This window comes from Triturus cristatus, chromosome 8 (genome assembly GCF_964204655.1).
Source record: "Triturus cristatus chromosome 8, aTriCri1.1, whole genome shotgun sequence".
Classification (NCBI taxonomy): domain Eukaryota; kingdom Metazoa; phylum Chordata; class Amphibia; order Caudata; family Salamandridae; genus Triturus; species Triturus cristatus.
This window is the reverse complement of record NC_140591.1, coordinates 1,658,526,526-1,658,544,533: the sequence shown is the minus strand read 5'-3', so window position 1 is coordinate 1,658,544,533 and position 18,008 is coordinate 1,658,526,526. Positions and strand designations below refer to the sequence as shown.

The following is an 18,008-nucleotide window of genomic DNA, read 5'->3' as shown; positions in this document are numbered from 1 at the left end:
AGCCGCTCATCCTGGCATTTTTTTTTTAGGTCCTTTTAGCTCCTTTTTTAGCCGGAGACATTGACGTGAACAATTATTTCAGTTTCCCCTTGTAAATAGACTGTTTTCCCTGACGCTCCCTGACGTGTTATATTTTTGTTGCCCCACCCCAATCCAGGTTCCATTTTCCGTCTGCATCAAGACCATCATTTGTTTTCCTTCCTCCCTTCCAAACGGACGGTTGTTCTGTTGAATCCTAAATATATTTCAGGAATCCTACTTACTTCTACTTGTTTGACTTCATTTAGAATGTCGGGTTCTGAATCAGGACACATATTTGGTGAGTCATCTGCTATGCACATAATGGCTTGTTGCAATGAAGGGTTACACTTGTAACTGTGTCCCACACACACATACCTTCTCACATCTCGAGGCCACCTACATCGTTACATAGGACATGAGACACAACAGAGTTCTTTATTTTGAGGTCTTTATTTGGTGAACACACAATCACGTGGTTACATAGTCCTGGGTTCCTGTCACCGGGGATCGAGCTTGCGACGTCGCAATTTGGGGGGGAGGACCGCTCGGAGTGCTCAGCTCTGGCTCGCCGCCTACGTGGAGGTGGGTACTGTCCAAGGGACTGTCCAGGGTCATCTACATGTGCTGGTGCAGGTGGTGTGTGCACACTTGATGGTTGTGCCTGGACAAGGGCCGGTTGTGCAAGTGGTGGGAGTGCCTGTACAGGGGGTGGTGGTGGTTGTGCAGGTGGTGGGAGTGCCTGTACAGGGGGTGGTGGTGGTTGTGCAGGTGGTGGGAGTGCCTGTACAGGGGGTGGTTTTGGTTGTGCAGGTGGTGGGAGTGCCTGTACAGGGGTTGTTGGTGGTTGTGCAGGTGGTGGGAGTGCCTGTACAGGGGGTGGTTTTGGTTGTGCAGGTGATGGGAGTGCCTGTACAGGGGTTGTTGGTGGTTGTGCAGGTGGGGGCAGTGCCTGTACAGGGGTTGATGGTGGTTGTGCAGGTGGCGGGAGTGCCTGTACAGGGGTTGGTGGTGGTTGTGCAGGTGGTGGGAGTGCCTGTACAGGGGGTGGTGTTGGGAGTGCCAGTTCAGGCCACTGGTATGGATGTCTCCCTTTGCTCTGTTGGTGTGCAGTTGGTACAGGTGTGGGGATGTGCTGTCCTGTGGGCAGATATGATGGCTCCCCTCCCTGCATTGACCGTGAAGGGAAAGGTTGGCTCACTCTCAATATGCCCTCCATCATGTTCATGGCCAAGGCATGGTGTCTTGCACTCTCTTCCCTTTGGATGGATAGCATGTCTCGCATATTTCTGGAAATGTCCTGCCACGTCCTATCCATCCTATCCAAAACTTGGTTCAGCCTCTCCACCGCCTGAGGAAAGTGGACCATGTCCTGCAGGGAGTCCGACATGCCGGACAGGGTAGCCCCTATGGCACTAATGTCCTGCCTCACATCGCTCTGCTGTTGGTAGAAGTCCTGCTCCCACTGGCCATCACAGCCAGGTGCAGGCCCTCTCGGCAGCTGTCTGCCATGGATGGGATGAGCAGGTCCTACAGCAGGGGGGGGGGGGGTGGCAGTTGGGAGCCTGTGGGCGGGTGAATGGTGCCCAGGGGATTCCAGCAGCACAACAGGGCTGGTACTACCCCTAGATGGTGGAGAGGATGGCAGGGATACACTGTCTGGTGAAGAGTGGGTAGGGGAACCACCATGTTGGTCCTGGACGTGAGGACTGTGAGGGAGTGATGTCTGTGTTGTGATGCGTGGGTGCTGTGGCTGGTTTGCTCGAGTCTGGGGACAGGCCATGGTATGCTTGGGAGGAGGCTGACGGACGTTGCTTGGCAGAGGAGTTGATGCCCTGACCGATTTAGCCAATCTGGCACGATAGCGCGCATTGGCATCTTCATCGTCATCAGACATGTAGTCCTCATCATCCACCAAGTAGACGTCCTCAGCAAATTCATCCTCCTCTTCCTGAGCAGTGCTTGCAGCCGACATCACAGCTTGGAGGATCAGGGGATTCTCCCCTCTGATTCCCCGTCGGCCCGCACTGGTCATAGGCCTGTCATCCTCGTCCTCAGCATCCCCTGGAACAGAGGTTGCAACCATATTAGGGATTGACCTGGTACAACATGTGGTGCAACACAAGGGTTTGTATTAACTGTACTTTGCATCAACAGATGAGGATCATGTGACCTGTGTAGGGTACCACCACAAATGACAGCTCACACCATAGCACTGAGGTGTTACACAGATACAGGCAAACTCACCAGCTCCAGCCACAACTCTCTGTCCCTTGGTGTTCCCCCCTAGTGTCACCTGCTGGACCTGTCTCCTCACGGCTTTTGTAGGCCTAGCTGTCCCTGAACCAGCAGCTGTAGAGGGAAGTGACAACATTCTCAATTATCTGCATCACCAATTGTCAGACAGGCACATGACACTCCTGATTTGTATTTCACTTTGTACACAACAACTGCTGATTACATGCGGAGGGGAATCAGGATCTCTGTCATGGCTTTGGAGTCGAAGCCAGTGACACACCTCATGCTAGAATTACCTGAAGGACAGGTGCGCGATGGTTTCAATGCTGCAGCCAGGCTGTCATTCAGTCCCCGGGATGGTGCACGCTGCTGTGGTGTAATCCGGTCAGCAGCTGTGATAAGACATACAGGTCTATATTTTGCAACCACAGATGGTAGCTCTGAGCCAACATGTCATTCTCAATGACCATTTGTGGGTAATCCACAACTATGTGCAGCATGTTTAGCTCCTGAACTTTACATTTGGGCACCTGCTCACATGCAGCAGTTGCCAGCCGTTTCCTCCACACAGCAGTGACATCAATAAGATGACACATCAACAGACACCTCATGCTAGAATTACCTGAAGGACGGGTGCGCGAGGGTTGAACTGCTGCAGCCAGGATGTCATTCAGTCCCCAGGATGGTGCACGCTGCTGTGGTGTCATCCGGTCAGAAGCTGTGATAAGACATACAGGTCTATATTTTGCAACCACAGATGGTAGCTCTGAGCCAACATGTCATTTTCAATGACCATTTGTGGGTCATCCAGAACTATGTGCAGCATGTTTAGCTCCTGAACTTTACATTTGGGCACCTGCTCACATGCAGCAGTTGCCAGCCGTTTCCTCCACACAGCAGTGACATCAATAAGATGACACATCAACAGACACACATGTATGAGAAGATTACTGATAGGAAGGGATAAATGACCCGGATTCCTCCCCATTACACTGCTATCAGTTGCGGCAGTTGTCTGTGCTCTGGCTGAATGTGTCAATGGGTGAGAAGAGAGAAAACTAAACATCTGGAATATGTGCTTGTGGAACATTTCTATGATTTCCCCATTTCTTCTGCATGCTAACAGTGTTATGCAGTACTGCCGCTGACTGGGCAGGTAGGAGCAGTGGTGCATTGGGGTCGTAATGGCGTGGCAGGCTGGGAAATGTACAACAGAATAGGTGTCTGACTTTTGAATCTGATGATTCTCTCACCTTCTGCTTTGTGCTTTAAGCTTGCACGGGGTGATTTACTTCTTTGATATTTAGTGGCATGTTTCCACGCCCCTTGTAATACATTTACACCGCAGTTGCGTCACTTCTGTAACACAGTGGTGGGGTAATACAGGTGACACATTTAGACTTATTCACAATGTTATGCATCTATGGGGATGCCTCACGGTGTGCGGTCCTGCGCAACATTAAACATGCATCAGCTGTGATGTAGGCAGGGTGTGTGTTTATTTGGTTATGCCTCGTACAAGTGATGCATTGTAATCGATGGCATTTCACATAGTCACTTTTCATAGGGTGGTGCCATGCAAACTTAAACCAGCTTGAGACACATGTAATGAGTGGCCCTGAACGTTAGGTGTAGGCGGTCCATGGACATTGTTGGAGTTGCGTCACACTTGCGACACTACTCCAGCAGAGCACCCCCCTAATGCCATCAGTTGCGACACCCATCTGTCTATCCCAGCGCCACAGTGCACCGCATTGTAAATGTGACGCATCCGCGGTTGCACAAGAGTTGGATTGCGTGTGGCATTGTTACTGGCGCATCTCTGCTGATATTTGTCAATTGCTACTTAGCGGGCTGGTGTATTACTGCAACTGACAGTGGCCATGTTTTCTGAAGTGGGGTAGGGATTTGCCATTTCCATCGCTAAGGATTGTGGGACTTGTAGTGCTACATACAGAGGGTGACACAGGAGTCTCTGACTGACGGATTAATTTATACACTTTGGACTACTTCCTTATTCACACTGACAGTGCAACACAGACATTCTATTCATGCACTTTATCTTTTCATCCCACTTACCTGGTACCACGTAGCGGACGTCACTGACAGGCAGCCCATGGACCAAGTGGGGTGTATGGTTGTCAGGATATCCTCCTCCAGTGGGGTGAGGCGGATGCGTGGTCTAGAGTATGCGGCTGGGAGGATCCGTTGTAATTCAATCCTGGAGTATTTCTCCTTTACCCTCAGCCGCTCATCCTGGCATTTTTTTTTTAGGTCCTGGACAGTGCGCCTCTCCTCCCCCAATGCTGTGACAGCAGTGGATAATTGCTGCCACAGGGCTGCATTCTGTTTCCCACTGGTGCAGTAGGGTGGGAGTCCATAGAGGCGTTTGTGGTGCCTGACAATGAACTCCACAAGCATGGTGGTCTTCTCTGCTGTGTAGTTCCTCTTTCTCTTCAGGAGGTCCATTTTTCTTAGCCGGTCTCTGCTTGCAAATACAAACTCTGTGTGGCCAAACCGGTTCCTTCACTGTGTGCTGCTTTTAAATGTTTTTTGCTGCTGGTCAATCAGTGTTAATTGGCTTCAGCTGGATCATGGTGGGGGATGGTAGGCACTAGCAACATGATGGCTAACTGGAGCTGTTGGCTGGGATTGGCTGGAGTGCGTCAGCTGATGCATGGTGGGGGATGGTAGGGACTTGGACAGGTGTTTACCCTTGGCTCAAATGATCAATGGCCACAGTTAATGTAGTCTGGTCCCAAATCTGATTTTCCGGCCCGAGAGCGGAATTTCCGGCCCGAGAGCGGAGTTTCCGACCCGTGTGCGGAAATTCCGCCTCTGGAGCGGACTTTCCGGCCCACGAGCGGACTTTCCGCTCCGGACCCGGAAATTCCGCTCCGGAGGCGGAAATTCCGGCCCGAGTGCGGACGTAAGTTTAGTGGTCGTAAATGGATTCTGTGAATAGCAAAAGTCCTAAGTTCATTTTGTGAATAGCAAAAGTAGTAAGTTCACTCTGTGAATACCAGAAGTAGTAGGTGCGTTCTGTGAATACCAAAATGGTAGTAAGTTTAGGATTTAGTCTTAAGTTTGTTCTGTGAATCGGGGCCTGCGTCTTTATCTCTTGTGTTGGCTTGTTTTTGGCATGCCTTCAGCAAGTTACTCCCATTCAACTTGTCAATACAATACCCTGAACACTGCATTTAGCGGATATAGGGAAAGAGTGTAAGCCGAGCCGAGCTGTGTGGCAGATATGCCACACAGCATGTACATGAAACCATTCACTAGACCAGTGATATATAGAAATGCCAGTTTATTCAAAAAGGTTTGCCCCATTCAAAGACTGAAGAAAATGGCAGCTAGCACGCGGGCCCCTTTAAAAACGCGACTTGTGTGCTCGGTGATACATTTTTATTTTTTTAACTCCAGTTTCTGAATGCCATTTATTATTACTTCTTTGCAATACAGTATAAAAGCAGTACATTAAACTTATCAAATTGCTCGAGTTGCCGGTTAAAAACTGAATTTATTGCAAGTGCGTTCATGCTGGTAGCACAACTTCAGTGATAAAAAAAACGGATGAAACATTTCGACTTGCAGAAGGTACACTATGAAATCTACGCTTTAAATTGACGACCATTTGCACAAAAATAGAATGCAGAAGCAATACTAAAAGCTAGCAATGATTACACGTGGTACATGCAACAACGTAATGTATATTTATTGGAAAGTGAATTATTTCCATGTATCGTCTTTCTGAAAAGTAAAAAGAACAAGTAGATGCAACAGTTACAGACTTTTCCTGGGAGTGCATCTAATAACTTTAGAAAGTATGACAAAACGGAAATCCATACAGACATCATACCTCGCTTCACAGATCATCAAAGCGTAGTGGCAATTCACCTTTACTATGCATAACGAACGCCTAGTTTGATGGGCACAATAAACACACTGGCTCCCAGATGCCTGCATCATTCTTTACCCAAAATGTTAAATCCAGGGTGAATGCGGCTCATTGGTTTCACCGAAATCATAACCCCAAATAAACAGACTAAAAGGGCACGGATGAGAAACGCCACACCCCTGGGATATATGTACACCCCCACTTTCCCCCAAGCACAATTACCAAAAATACAGGTAGCAAGCTGCAGACCCGGTTTGCAGAACCTCTGGACACAGGGGGTGGGGCGGTCAATAAACATGAGGCACTGCTGGCCTGCACACCTCGTCTGGCGAGCCATTCAGCCCGCTGCTAAGCAAAACAAAACAAGTATTTTGGAAGGAAAAACTAAACAAAAAAACCAAACAGAGTGACATCCAGGGTAACTGCGAAGACGTCCAGGAGGAAAGCATTTTTTGACCTGCAAAAAAACAATATTTGAGGAACATTGAGAACAAGGGTCAAGAAATGACATCAGAGTTGGGGCAGAGGAGCCTGAATAAAGCTGACGGAGAGGGAGGGGGAGAAGGGAGGGGGGAGGAACAAGGCTTAATGAGAAAAAAAAAGCAGATGGCGGTTGCGCGCGTTCACTCGCACAAGCACGCAAGCTTTAGGCCAAGAAAAGCTTGTGGGTAGCACTTTGAAAAGCCCCTTACTAAAAGTCGAACTGCAGCGCATGCGCTGCTCTAGGCTCGACCTAAAAAGGAAACCAGAAAAGGGTAATTAAGCGTAAACAAGCTGAGAGAGACAGATTGTGATCTATTCGTCGCCAGCATCTGTGGGATGCAAATCAACCACAGCAGGATGCAAAAGTTGTGCTCGCAGGTAGGCTGATTAAGGAAATGTTTGTCTATGTTAAATAAAAGGTACTCTGTAAAGCTCTTGCCTAATCAGAAACCAGGAACCTGTTTGTCACAAATTAAGCACTAGGAAAGCAGCACCAATTCCAAAGGCCGCACAAGAAACATTGTAAAGACACAAACCGTGGGCAAAAGCCAGACTAAGAAAATAAAAGTCTCATTGAGCGAACAAAAGTACCTGTTTCGCCTCCCCACCTCCCCCACCAACACCAATTTAGGATGCTATAGGCTGTTATATGTACATGGCAGCACTATTGCCTTATATCTCCACAGCATAAGACCCTGTGGGCACCACAGAGAAGCACCAAGCACAACGGATACAATGACTGTGTTCTGTTAGTGGCATGGCGAACTTTAAAACGGGTGTGTTCATACAGCGCGAGTAGCGTTTGCCCAAAAGGATATAGTTTAAAAAATGGAAATAGGTAATTTGGTGGGGGGACTGGGTCACTAGCACCACTGCAGTCCTTTATTAACTGCTACAAATGCCTGTCTTCATAAACACATTACTTACCCGTAACCTGCCCCATAAATCTATATTTACATTCACGTACATTGCACATGTAAATCTATGTGGCACCCAAAAATGTAGCCGGGTTGACGAAATTAGGCGCCCCAAAAAGTCAAATTTACTGATAACAGCTGCTGCTAAAACAATATTAAAGTTTGGCACATATACTCTTTTTTACGTACATTCCCCCAAAAAAATCAGATTGTGAAGCTTCATGAAACACCGCCACTTCATTATTTGCAAATTAAGCATTACGAAACTAAAACATTAAAAGCAGATATAGTGAGCAAAGGCACAATGACATAGTGAAGTGTAAAAGACAAACATTACGTCCAAAAGACTCATATATAGGTAAAGAAGGTAAGTGTGGCCTGGAAAGGGCACGTACGGATTCCAAAGAACGCACAAGAAGCACTTTAAAAGTACAAATGGTGAGCAAAAAGCACATATAAGACAAAAAAACTCACATATAGCAATTGAAAAGTACATGTTTGGCCTCCCCACCTCCCCCACCATCACCACCTTAGGATGCTGTAGGCTGTTAGATGTACATGGCAAGCCCTATTGCCCTTATAGCTCCACAGCATAAGACCCTGTGGACACCACAAGGAAGCACAAAGTACAGCGGTTGAGTAGAAAGCAAATACAAGGACTGTGGTGTGTTTCTGGGATGGCGAGCTTTAGACAGGGTGTGTACATACAGCACGACTAGCATCTGACCAAAAGGATGTGGCAGAAAACTCTGTACACGGTTAATGCGGTGGGGAGACCGGGTCACTAGCACCATTGCACTCCTTCATTAACTACTCCACATCCCTGTCTTCAAAAGCACATTACTTACCTGAAACAGGAGCTTTGCAACATAAATCCTGATGTCCATTTGCGTATATTGCACACATCAATATATCTGTAAAGCCACTACTGGCGACCACCCAAACATATGGCCAGGTTGACTAAATTATAAGCATTAAAAAAGAAAAATTTACGGTGCCTTGTCTGTATGCTAAAGATCGCAATGCGAAACTCGTAAACACATATCGTTTTCAAAGTATAAGTTGTGCCTAAACCATTCAAAAGCACTAACAGGGCGGCAGTAGCTAATTATTCCCAACTACACACAAAATAATTTCATAGCATAGCACCACTTACGTTCAAATTTATTTATTACATGTATCAAAATTTAAAGTAATTCGTCCACATAAAATATTAATAACTACAACTAAACAATAAAACATATTTGCCAAACTCGTACGGTGCCACTTTGACCCTTTCACAACATCCCATCCCTATTTCTACAGTTTATATGCTGTATGTTGTGCAAGCTAAACAGAAAATACGCTGTGTGAAGCTACTGCATAATTAAAACGCATGCACCTCTTCTTAGTGTCAAAGCGGCAGTAGCGGAGGCACTATTAAAATTCAGATTATAAACTCTGTGTAACGCAAGGTAACAAACTAAATTTACATTGTGGAAATGTTTTGTAAACAATTCGTTTGTTACAAATTAACCACTATCAAAACGGCTGTACCTACATGTTTGCAGCTACACACCAACAAAATTTGTAGCGTTAAATTAAAACAGAATCAATTTGTTAAATGAAACTTAAAACTTAGTTTTTTTACAAAATTGCTTTCACGAGGCATTTGTGTTAATTAATTATAATACTGAAACGTATGTTTAGGGGAAAAAACCAGGCTCAAAGTCTGCTGTAGTGTAAGTTTCGGTGTAAAATCCTACACTTCAGAAAGGAAACCAGGACACGCTAATGAAGCTTAAACAAGCTGAGCGAGACAGATTGTGAAAGTAAAGATAAGAGAAAACTAGCCAGCGTACACGAAAGTCTCCAGTTACAGACGCAGGCTACAGCGTGAAATACAGATGGCACATTGCAGGCAATTAAAAGAAGTGCAAGCAGAGCGGACTAAAACTGTAGTTAGGCACCGCTGAATCGGGACTACACGGAAGTTAGCAAATGGCCAACAGAAAGGGAGATAACAACAGCAATACCACAAGTAAGCCAATAGCAAGGGGAAAAACAGATTACATGAAGTTTAAGCCAACATACAGATTACTTTATGTCTCGCTGAGACAGCGCATGCAGCGCTTGCACTACCAAGGCTAGACCTATAAATGAGTCCCCTCCTATCTGAAGGCCATAGGCTGGCATAGCTGGCCTCATATGTGCTTTTCACAGCTCTGAACACTATAACAGAGTGAAGCTCTGATTCAACAAAGGTATGAGTGTTAAAGGCCATCTAGAAAACTCATATGGGCACATTGGTGCCAAGAAGGTTGCGTAAGAGAGGTTAGAAAGTGGGTGATTTTTACCATGGCTGTTTCCATCTAGCACATTTTTATTTGCGGTTTCATCACATGTTTAATTACAACCATTAACATGTAGTCATGTAGTCTGCACTAGATTAAGGAGATATACATTTAAAATATTATATTGAAAATTACTGTGTGTGTTAAACCATAAGGAGAAGAGGTTTTAGAACTCACTAATAAAACAATCCTGCAGTCTCACATGATAAAAAGTTACCCTAAATGCATCGTCCTAAATATGGCATGGGAGGCATGTGGATTATAGTCTCTCTGATTTCCTGCCTCGAGTCGTCAAACTGGTGTCAGCCTGCAAATTTTTGGATGTCTCAAACTGAGATAGATCTGCTGGTGAACCTGTGAAAATGAATCAAAGCTGCCACACTCCCCAAACTTACCCATAACAGGAGCCTTCTCTTCGGATGCAGATCCCTTCTCTGTCAAGGACTTCATGATCCAGCTCAGGGACAGGAACATCTGCAACAAAAATCATTCCACTCCATTAAACTATTGTGTAGCTTCCATGATGGACAAATAAAAACATCCTGACGATGCAGTTCTTTTAGCAAGAACTCCCATTACACTTAAATATCTTATCTCTGATTATACGGCCTTCATGTCTGATCTGGACCTTAGAGTACATAAATCTAAGACCTTTTTTTTTAGCTCTGAGGGGTGCCAATAAGAAACCACCAAGTTTTTACCATGATGGGAAAAAACTAGAACAAGTCTTAAGCTTGAACTATTTAGGGGTGGTCTTCAAAACAGTCTTGGAAGGCGATGGTACAGAAAAGGCCGGCTGCATGGGCAACAGTATAGACGCAATACTCCGCTTCTCAACAAAATTGGGTAGTAAGCCCTTACCAGAAATTATTAAAATCTACCTGGCTAATTCAGGATCAATTGCTACTTACCGGGCAGCGTTTGGGGGATAGCAGACATCGCTCCCTTGCAAGTAATAGAAGACAATTTCATTAAGCAGTTGCTACCAGTTCCAACAGCTTGCAGTAATTTTGTTGCTCACAAGGAAGTCAATCTCCCTTATATCAGCGATATTATCAAATTGGCCCCGCTCTCCCTGTGGTCGTCATTGTGGAAAAGGAACAGTGTTAATCAGACTCAAAGGATTCTGGAAGATATTTTGTCCTTAGATCACAATCTTTAATTAAATTAATTAAGAAGTCGAAAGGCTGTAAATGGACTTCACATTTTTTCTGAATGATGCTAGATCAGGGGCAGATCATTATTCTAATCGTTTTCCATGGCCAGCTTTTAATGTTAACTAGATTTGCACACTTAGCACAGGTATATATGAACAACTCATTTGCTTATTGCCTTTTGTGCTAAGCTTTCCAATTCCGGCCAAATTTGCACAGCCGCTTTATAGCATGTATGGATTAGATAATGGTTTATTGGTTGAAATGCATTTTGTTTTTAACTTTGCTTTTATCCTCATGTATGTTATTTATACTTGTTCTAATCTTATTGATTTAGTACATGGAGTTTTGGCTAATTGTTTTACTTACTTCAAACATTTCAACTTGTACTTTAGACTGAGTTGCTTTGTCATTGCACCTGCACTTTGTGGTACACAATACTTATTATATGCACTGCTTTATTCATGTACTTTTATGCATTTAACCAAATGCGAAATAAAGAAAGATTGATTGACTATTATATAACTAATTTAATCTGTGCGGTGCAGTCTATCCATCCATCCATCCATCCATCCATCCATCCATCCATCCATCCATCCATCCATCCATCCATCCATCCATCCATCCATCTATCTATCTATCTATCTATCTATCTATCTATCTATCTATCTATCTATCTATCTATCTATCTATCTATCTATCTATCTATCTATCTATCTATCTATCTATCTAGCTATCTATCTAGCTATCTATCTATCTGCCTTTGTGAGCCTCTCTATCTGTTTTTGCAAGCCTCTCCATTCATCTATGTTTTCAACCTTCTGTGTCTAGGCTGTATTGCCTGCCTGTAGTCAGAGCCTTGTTTAATGCCCGACCGGTCGTTGCCGAATTAGAACTCTTACCGGGATTTTAATTTTGGTTGCGATACTTTTGTTTGCACCTATTTTAAATTGACATTGCTGCTGAGTTGCTTGTTAACGTGGCTGCTATAAACCACATTGCTGCTAATTTTGTTTCTAAGGTCACTTGCAGGATTTGCACAGTCTTGTAGGGGAGCGGGCGGCCATCTTGGGGGTCATCGGGTTAGCGGACTAGTCATCCTACAGAGCCTATTTAGGAGGCACGCTGGCACGGACGCACCGGAGGCGCGCCTAAGGCAAACCTGCCTGCGCCCGTCCGCGCTCGGTCCGGGCCTGGGGCCGGAACCACTGGTCGTTAGACCACAGCCTGCCTGAATTACACAAAAAATGAACTTCTGAAGCTCAGACCTAGAGGAGGTCCTTCAAGATGCCCAAGGTATGTCTGTGAGTCAAGTTATAGACTCCCTGCAGGGGCATGTTTACATTGTGGCTTTCAGATACCTAATATTCGAGATCAGTCGGCTAGTGGGCATCATAACAAGTTTGATGAAGTAACTTCTAAAGATAAGCAAACCACAATCAAGTGTGTGCTTATAAATGCCCGGTCTTTGATTAAACACGCCACAGAATGCGCGTTATTTTTAGAAAAGCATAACATTAAAATTGCTTTTATTACAGAATCATGGGCTGATTCAGCCTCCGGTCCTGATTTGGCAAAAGCTTCTCCCCCAGGATTTCTTTGTCACACCTTGAATAGACCCATGAGGAGGGGTGGGGGCCTAGCAGTCATATCTCGGGACTCTATGAATCCCACTTTTTATCCAGCGTCCAATACCTCTTGTGAGGCAGTCTCTTTTAATTTTAATATGAAGCATTTAAAAATTTTTAAAGGGCCTCTTCTTTATCGTCCTCCGGGTCCCAGAGCTGGGTTTCTGGAAACAATAGGCAACCTACTTGAAGAAGGTATGTGTTCAGAAACATTTGTGGTATTAGGGGATTTTAATTTTTTCCTCGAGGACTCTAGGGACCTGGACACTTCTAACCTTGATAAAATAATGGAGACTGGGGAATTGAAACAACTGGTGGAAGGTCCTACGCATCATAAAGGGCATACCCTGGATGGGATATATTCTAACAATCCCGATTTGTCTAGGCACGAGGTTTTACCCTTGACCTGGTCAGACCACAGGGCTGTTATCTTTGAGTTGCAGGACTCAAAAGCCCTTAAATCCATATCTATGCCCACAAAGATACTGGAAAAAAGATTATGGAAGGACTTAGACGAGGCCTTGCGTGAAGAGGAATTAAAGAGATCCATCCTTCCACTCCCGTCGGATGTAGATAAAGCCTTGTTGGGGTTTTTCAGACTGGATAGATAAAGCCTGCAAAAAACTGGTCCCTGTAAAAAGGTGGACTCCCAAGCGGGCCAAGCCCTCAGCTCCTTGAGACTCCGACAAACTTAAAATCCAGAAGCTGGTCTGTAAAAAATTTGAACAGGCTTGGAGGAAGGAATATAAAAACTCGGATAAAGCAACTTATAAACATAGTCTCAAATGTTATAAAGAATTGGTGCAGGAAACGAAAAAGAATTTCTATTCTCACGAAATCCTTCAAGCAAAGTCCAATGCTAAAAAATTATTTAAAACGGTCAAAAAACTCCCTGTACCAAACACTCCCAACATTGCAAGTAGCCCAGAATTGTGCAATAATAAATTGGCTACTTTTTTCCAGCTTAAGGTGGAGGGTATATATTCCACTTTTTCCCCTGGTCAGAAGGGAGTTGGAACTTTTTCCCAAAGTAAGAGTCATTCAGAACCCAACATTGGGCCTGTATTCAATCAGTTTCTCCCATTAGAAAGTTGAGAACCCATTAAGCTCCTGAACACCATTAGCTCAGGCTCTCCTGCAGACCCTTGCCCGGTCTCGATTCTGAAAACCGTTCCGGAGGTTATAGGATCTGTTTTACACCCTTTGATCAATACCATCTTGGTTTCTGGGTGTTTTCCTAAGGAGTGGAAAAGAGCTTCTATTCTCCCCCTATTGAAAAAGCCTACAATGAACCCTACAGAACCTAGTTGTTATAGGCCTATCTCCTGGCTTCCAATGCCAGCAAAAATTATTGAGAAGGCCATGAACATCCAGCTTAGCTCTTATCTTCGAACGAATCAAATACTCGATCCAACACAATATGGTTTTACAGCAGACCATAATACAGAATTGCCTCTAATTAAGTCCATAGATGAAGTAAGGGAGGCATTGGATGGTGGAGGGAAGGCTGTATTGATCCTGTTAGACCTATCGGCGGCCTTCGACACGGTCCACCACATGGTTTTGATGGACCGTTTGTCGGAGGTTGGAGTACAAGGTGTGGCTTGGAAAATGCTGCATTCCTTTCTCTCCGATAGATCTCAGACCGTCGATTTGGACAATTATAAATCCCACCCGTTCTACCTTCCTTGTGGGGTCCCTCAGGGGTCCTCACTGAGCCCCACACTTTTCAATATTTATATGATATCGCTGGCGGCCCTTATAAAATCTTATGGTTTTCAGTTAACCTCATATGCGGATGACACTCAAATAGTGTTATCATTTAAGGACGGCGAGGAAAAAGAAACGGAAGTGCGCTTTCATGACTGTATGAAAGAGATAGCTGGATGGATGGCTTCGAATTGCTTAAAATTAAATTCCTCCAAAACCGAGATTATTGTCTTTGGAAACAATCCCCATGTTTGGACACCTGACTGTTGGCCTGCAGATTTGGGTAACTGCCCCTCCCCATCGTTGAAAGTTAAGAACTTGGGAGTAACTGTTGAGAGTAGATTGACATTTGGTGATCATATAAGTACCGTGGTATCCGCCAGTTTCCTGTTGTTACGAATTTTAAGGAAAATTAAACCCTACCTTTCAGAAGGAAATTTCAGGCCAGTGGTCACAGTACTTGTTATGTCAAGATTGGATTATTGTAATGGCATCCTTTTGAATGCCCAAAAACATCTTATCAACAGGTTGCAGATTGCTCAAAATGCTGCTGCCAGGCTGCTGTCAGGTATTCCTAAATTTGTCTCAGTGAAAAAAGAATTAACCAGGCTACATTGGCTTCCGTTGAAGCATAGGGTATGTTTTAAGGTCCTATGTACAGTTTTTAAGGCCCTTAATGGTATAGGCCCACAACACTTGAAGAACAAGTTCAAGTGGTACGTTCCCTTTGGACCACTGGAGCGAAAAAGGTCCTGACGCCCTCTGTTAGAAAGGCCAGCTGGGTTATTTTCTGTTTAAAACAAGATTTTATTTCCAATGGTTTCTCTTGGAAAACCTCTAAAATAAAGTACTTAGGTTTATGGTTCTCTCCGACTATCCCGGGAACTTTAAAGGGAAATTTTGATAATATTATTAAAACTTTATCTGAGTCTATTGACCGATTGCACCCACTCTTTCTCTCCTGGTGGGGACCGCTAGATTCCATCAAGATGATGCTCTCGCCGTTAATTCTCTATCTTCTGTCTATGATCCCAGTGCATATTCCTGGTTTCTATTTAAAAAAAATTGACTCTAAGCGCTCTCAAGGCTGACAAGAATTCTGGAGGTCTCAAGTTTCCTGATTTTAAATCTTACCATTATGCTTTTTCTCTAAAACAATCCTCTCGCTGGTTATCTTCTGATCAATGTGTTCATCCTCCTCTTTGGTTGGACATAGAACAACACTTTATAGCCCCTTTCCAATTTAAAGAATCTCTCACTTTTACTAATAATATTTCTTCTTTTCGTTCTCAAGTTATTTCCCACACACGTAAAATACTAGCTCCTCTTCTTCCGTCTTCGTACCCCTCTTTTTCCTCGTTGGATCAGCAACCCATTTGGCATAATCACTTATTGCGTATTAGAGGCCGAACTTTTTATTGGAAAACTTGGAGATTAAGGGGAGTCATTTGGATTTCACAGTTGGTACATGATAACGTTCCTTTATCCTTTTCAATTCTTCAATCAAAATTGTCCTTACCTTCGTCCTGTAAAACTCAATATGACTCACTCCTTCCTTCTCTCACGCAATACCTTCTTTCTCTATCTCCTGATCCCGTCATCCCTACCAGATGCTCCATTCTTTTTCCTTTATTATCTACTAACTCCTCTGCTTCTTCTTTATATAAAAATGTATTCTTTTCCTCAGACAGGGCCAAGGGGAAGGCTGAATTGGCTTGGGAAAAGGATCTAACAGAATGTTGGTCCATACCATTTTGGGATAAATTATGGCTCATGATTCATAAGACATCGAGAGCAGCTAATACTTCTCAGACTCTTTATTTTATCTACAAACGCCTTTTATTTACCCCAGCGAAGTTAGCTTCTTTCTCTACAGAATCTTCTTCAGCTTGTTGGTCTTTCTCTTGTGTCCCAGCTGATTTAAAACACATGCTTTTTGATTGCCCCTCCCTCTCCCATTTTTGGCTATTAGTCTGGTCCCAAATCAATAGAATTTTTAAAACCCAAGTTTCTTTCTCTCCAACGAACGTATTTTTAGGTTCCTTATCACCATCCTGGACACATTCTTCCACTAGCCCCTCTTTAATTGACTTATTATTGGCAATAGCCCTCCATTTAATAACTTCTAACTGGAAACAAGCTGACAAAGTTACTTTCAAAGCATGGTGGAATGCTGTTTGTTTTCACCATAGACTGGATACAAGCAATGTCACTCCTATATCCTTATCCATTAAAAGAGATCTCTTTTGGCTCCCTCTATCCACTTACTTATCTGTTATAGCCTTATCCTCCGCTAATATTCCTGATGAAGTCAGAAAACCTCCATGACCAACTTGTTGTCTTTATACTTACGTTTTTTCGATATAAATTTTGTATTACTCCTTTGTTTTTAAAAAAAAAGTTTTATGATTATAATGTTGTTATTAATGTCTTTGTATTTGAATAAGAGATTAAGATTTCAGTTATCGCCTTTCTTCTTATTGTTATAAAGAATTATTGTAATAGATATTTTGATTTCTCCCCCCCTCTATTTCCCTTTTCGATTATCAGCCCCACAGCTCTCCCAACAATAACATTTTTTGCAATAACAATGATAGAACAAGAACCAAATTGCCAAAGTCAAAAGGTTAATTGTCAATGCTAGACCTCTTCACTTTGCCAATTCCTTTTTGATGCAGGAGTAGCTGTGAATTTTAGGCCTGGACTCGGCAGGCACTCAAATTCTCCAGTTACCTCTGTTGCTGATGTCTCCACGTTGCGTTGTGGAATATTTTTTGTCAAGCCACAAAAGTGGGGTACAATTTTTATCCGGACAAGTGTGGACACACTGGGTGGTAGAAATTATATGGATCCTCACAGTTTCTAGAAGGTTAGGTCACAGAAATGTGAGGACAGGTGTGATTTTAGGCAAAGTTTGAAGTTTGCAGGGCACTGTGGTAAAGAACACAACGCATATAACCCTTGAATCCTTGGGTGTCTAGCTTTAAAAAATGTCCATGTTAAGAAGGATTCCCTGAGTGGCTGATTACTACATGTCAGAACAGGGCTGCCATTTAGCATTGCAAGTAATTGGAAATTTTGATTTACCCCCACAGTCCATTTGTCAAAAATATGCCCAAATTAATCCAAATTTCTTCTTACTTGTTATGGGAATGGGGGGAGGGGCTCTGTGCCGCAGACACTCAAAAAGACTGTTGGGGATTGAGGGTTGGGGTAAAGACCCAAACCAGGGTGCCCAATTCTTTTTTCTTAAAGCAAAAAAATAAATCATTGGTGTCTAGCAGGGTTTCAGCTCCCCGTCCCGGGGTGGGGGGTACAGACTGGGTGAAAACTACCCCCAATATACACCCATGAGGGTCAGAAACACTCTTAGGTCCTTTGTGGGGTGGGGCCCAGGATGATGTTTGGGCAGGCACCTCCACCTCAAATGTTTTTTCGGTCTGTTTTCTCTCGTGGTTAGTGAGTTATATGCCCTAAGTAAAGGAATAAATGGAGGTAACCCCCCCCCCCATCAACTCCCCAGGAGGGACAGAGAGTCTGGCCTGCCTGGGGTTGGGAAGAGACCAGGCCCATGCCCATGTGGAGGATACTACCCTCCCCCCTAAAATACCAGTCAAGACAATATT

The 18,008-nt window shown here is 44.0% G+C and overlaps 1 protein-coding gene across 1 annotated transcript in view; it reads right to left on the bottom strand.

Annotated features, from left to right (window-relative positions):
- LOC146808503 (transient receptor potential cation channel subfamily M member 2-like) overlaps positions 1-18,008 on the bottom strand; it is a 637,932-nt gene that overhangs the window by 103,412 nt on the left and 516,512 nt on the right. The window contains exon 15 of the mRNA XM_085623963.1: positions 10,286-10,364. Coding sequence (XP_085480089.1) covers positions 10,286-10,364 — 79 coding nt within the window. The remainder of the gene's footprint in view (positions 1-10,285; positions 10,365-18,008) is intronic.